The following is a 4,488-nucleotide window of genomic DNA, read 5'->3' as shown; positions in this document are numbered from 1 at the left end:
TATATATATATAAAGATAAAACAAGGTTTATTTACTACAAATGTGCAAACATGTCTGTGCCAACTCTTTCCATTCAGTTGGAGGTAGCTAAAAGTTGTTATTTGAGTTTTGTGCTGGAGGGATGGGGAGGGACAATCTGTCAGTTTAATTAGTGTTTATGTGTCTTCTCAGTCATGGGAATGGCATGAATCTCATAAAGATCCCCTTTGTCAGTTCTTCACCCATCTGTGAAGCTCGGTTGTGGCAGAAAAAAAAAGAGTTCTGGAAAACAGATATTAGAAAGGGTTCTAGAAACGAAAGAAAATAAGATGCAGTGCTGTGGAAAAAGTATTCCCCCCCCTCACATATTTCAAAATGCATCATGAAGAGGAAAAAGAATAAGTCGCACCTAATTTTAAGTTGCAGGACCAGCCAAACTATGAAGAAAGTGGGATTTATAGTGAGTTAAATACAATAATTTAGTTTAAAAAAATCATGAAGGAGAAGTTATGCTCAATAGAGTTTGAGTCATGGAACAATAATCCTTAATGTAATTTTTAAAAAATATAAAAATCAAGTTTTTTTTATGGAGTCTAGTCAATAGCGGACATTTTTGATGCTGTAACATGGTGCTTAGCAGACTTTTCCACTGTGGTTGAATTAAAACAATACATCAAAGAAGAGTGAGGCAAAATACCTCCACAATGATGTAAAAGACTCATTGCCAGTTGTCATAAATGCTTGACGGCACCTGTTGCCCTCAAGCAAGAAGCTACTAGGGGGCAATTATGTTTTCACAAAGTGCCCGGTTGGTTGGGATACATACATATGTAAAAATCTAATCAAATCATCATCTTAAAACTGCTTTTCAAATGTTCTCCGATTATATTTGTCCAAATTTGTTTAATGATTTCCAACATTTAGGGCTGACAAAACAAATGCAGAAACTGATGAAATCTGTAGGGGAGCAAATCTCACAGTACCATACCTTTGAAACTATTTTGGACAATAGATCTGCTTCCCTATTGAAAGACGCATAATGTTGCCATAATAAGTGGGACAGCAGTTTAAGCAACAGCTCAAAGGAAAGACTGGATTTCAGGGGAGCAAACAGCTGGCATTGGTATGTCAAACAAATCTGCACGAAATTTTACATTTCTCAAATTTCATCTGCTCGAACTGTTCAAAACTGAAATGTAAGAAGACGGTTTGGCAAACGAAGGGGGGTTATGTGCCAAACTATTTCTGTCCTCCAAGTAGTTGCCAGGCAACAAGTGGATAGTATTGGGAGAAACGGACTGGCATATAATCCCCATATAAAAAGACAAGAGTTTGTGATTTTTATTTATTTTTTTAACTCAATGGGTTTCATACAATGGCTTCAAAACATTTTTACCTATTCAGAACGGATCTGATTTACTGAAGAATTAAGCAACATTTGTGACTATAAAATCTGAGCAAACCAGATAATATGCAGCCATATTCAGCCAAATTGCAGCCAAATTCACAAAGTCCTCACTAAGGATATATTTACCTGCACCTCCAGAGCCCCCAGGGCGAGAAACCACCGTGAACTCCTCTTGATTTATTGCCATAAAATTATAATTTTAGCAGAATTATGTAGATGAGGTATAATTTAGTATAATTCAAACCATTAGATGGCAGTAAAGTACTTATATGAGCCTTGCTGTTAGCTATGTATGCACCAACAGGTATTAGTGGTTCACGTGGCAAAATGTAGGACTCTGGATGATCGACAGAGATTGTGCAAAGAGGAGTGGTCAAAGATGCCTCCCCAAAGATGGAGAGTGTTTTTCTTCCATCTTTGTATCTATTATGTCTACTGCAAGAGAAGATCGGTTTTGGGTTGTAATTCAAAACTCTTGTTTGACACAGAAACATTTAAAATGTCCGACCTCTACTTGAATTTTATGCCTGTGGTTGAGCCTGATGCTGTTTGCGCTGATAGAGGTGGGAAATGATGAGCGAAATTGTGGACCTAAAAGGGGATGCAGGCTTTGATTTTTATGATTTTTCAAACATCTAGACAGTATTTGTTACATTAATAAACGTATCCATCACTATGCTGCCTTGTCTTTTATTTAATAATAAAAAAGGAAAAAAAAAAGAAAAATGTCTTCAAAGAAAAAAAATCATCTGGTTTAGTATGTGACCCAGGTAGAAGAGATCATTTTGGTTTCTCCTGTTTCGTCAACATAACAAAGGCCAACTATGGACCATTTCAGCTGTACCCCTCCAACAGGTGGTGAACTCTGTTGGCTCTCTTAATTAATCTGCATTTCTGCATCAGCAATGTGGTCACCATATGCTCAGACACAACAGGATGAGAAAACCATTTAAACAACATCCTGTGGCTGGGGCAAAGATGTATTGGTTGTAGCACTTCCTTTCTAACCATCGCTCCATCCATCCATCCATCCACCCACGTCTAACTGCTTATCATGGTTTGTACTGTTGTCTTGTTTTTATGTCTTCTCCGTAGCTAATAACGGGCCTCCTCTGGTCTGGCCCATGTCATTTGTGTGCTGTGTGTTTGTGTAACGTTTACGCCTGCTCTTCATGTCTCCATGTTTGTTTGTTTGTTTGGTAACCACGTTCATATGTCAGTTACTAAGCGACATAAGGCTCATCTGAAGAGGCTGGACCGGAGATGGACGCTGGGGGGTGTCATCAGTCGGCAGCAGAGCCGAGGTGAACTGAGATAAATTACCCGTTGTCTCCTTCCCTCTCCTCCTTCCTTCCTTTGGGTTATTGTTCTCTTTCACACCATTCCATTCATTGTCTCTCATCACATGACTCAGTTTGCTCCTCTCTCCACATGCACATATTTGTTCTGTTCTGCATCTTGTTTTGTCTCTCGACTTAACCCATTCATCATGTAGCACCATGCACAAAAGCTGACCACTAACCCGTGCTCATGTAAAAAGAACCAGTTATTTTAAATTAGCACCTTAACATGCATTAAGTATTAATGCTAGGCTCAAATTATTCTTGTATATTATAGTCGTCGGATGTAAGTCAAAACTAGCAATCTGAGTTTTGCAGAAAATCATTACCCACTCATCTGAAAGTAGTTACATAATAGACCTTGGAATGCCTTAGGCTGCATTTTAGAGTTGTATTTGACATTTTATGAGGAAATTAAACATGTATGTAGATTTGCAACCAGTATGGACTTTAGCAAGAATAAGCAATTATCTTGCAGTGGTTCAGATATTTACCAGTACTGACTGATAAACAAAAAACCTCATTAATACCTGTCCTTCGCAGTCTTTTGATTATGAACAAAGAAGAAAGGAAAGGGAAGGCCTATGTTTAGCTCTTGGCAGTGTGAGCTCCTCTTGGGGTTATAGAAAGAGATGTTGACTATGTTGATGTGTTGACTAAAAAAAAAAATACTTTTTTGCAGACTCTGCAAGAATAATTTATAACGCCGTTGCAGGCAGTGCATGTTGCGGTTAAGATGAAGTCTGATTCAGAATTTCCCTCTACGCTTTTTCTTTGGGAAACACTGAAGCAATGTCTCCCCATCTGTCCACAGGGTGTAACACAATGTGGTTAAAGTCCTGAATGAAAGAGGAATAAAGCATATAAAATTATGAAGTGGCTATTAAGTTGGTTTAAATAAATAGATTTGCTATTGTTGCACAGAAAAGTACTTTTTATCTGCTGGTCCCCCTTTTAAACTCTCCCCATCTGTTTAGACAGGAACTGCTATAATAACAGGAAATAACGATATTACTCGGCCCCTTGGCCTCATGGGAATGTAGAAATGAGCCTGATGTCTTTGCTTGCTATTATGTGCAGATTGAGGAGATGATTCCTGTCACAAGGCCGTAGACACTGGGATTTTGTCCCCTATGCTTTGCGTTTTCCAGTTCAGTACTCTCAGTGTGACACTAAATATAGTATTAGAGTGATAACTGTCACGATTAACATAATTTCATAGTGTTTCCTATGTTGAGTTATGATTGATGTAGTGCCTTCCTTAAGTATTCACATCCTTAGAATTTTTTTAGAACATTTTTACACATCTCAACCAACTTTGTGATCACAAAGTAGGTCATAACTGTGAACACAGTGATGCTATAGTTTTTAAAGTTTCTCATAGATACCTAAAAAAATTGTTGCATGCATTTCTATTCAGTCTAAAACGATTGAGGTCTGGACTTTGACTAGGCCAGTCTAAAACATAAATGTGCATTGATCAAAACCATTCCATTGCAGCCCTGTTTGGGGTCACCATGCTGGAGGACAAACTTCCCCCTAAGTTTCAACTATATTTGCATGACTAAAAGTAGCACCACACTTTTCAGATTTGTGGGCACAACAACATGGCAAAGTGTATGAATATTTATGAGGCATTGCAACAGATAGCAGATAGTCAGTGTAGTAAATAACTGGGCAAAAAGGTACATTGAAATTAGTCTTTTTGCCTCCCCAAAGATGGAGAGTGTTTCACCTCCATCTTATATATATATATATATA

General features: G+C 38.0%; 1 protein-coding gene across 4 annotated transcripts in view; it reads left to right on the top strand.

Moving 5' to 3' along the window:
- LOC103476782 (SH3 and PX domain-containing protein 2A-like) overlaps positions 1-4,488 on the top strand; it is a 52,864-nt gene that overhangs the window by 42,152 nt on the left and 6,224 nt on the right. For 3 of the 4 annotated variants that reach the window (XM_008429359.1, XM_008429357.1, XM_008429358.2), the window contains one exon: positions 2,608-2,691. The exons of the other annotated variant lie outside the window; for it this stretch is intronic. In XM_008429359.1, the coding sequence (XP_008427581.1) occupies positions 2,608-2,691 (84 nt within the window). The remainder of the gene's footprint in view (positions 1-2,607; positions 2,692-4,488) is intronic. 4 annotated transcript variants of the gene reach the window in all.

Source organism: Poecilia reticulata, linkage group LG15 (genome assembly GCF_000633615.1).
Source record: "Poecilia reticulata strain Guanapo linkage group LG15, Guppy_female_1.0+MT, whole genome shotgun sequence".
Taxonomy (NCBI): Eukaryota; Metazoa; Chordata; class Actinopteri; order Cyprinodontiformes; family Poeciliidae; genus Poecilia; species Poecilia reticulata.
This window is presented reverse-complemented; position numbering and strand designations above follow the sequence as displayed.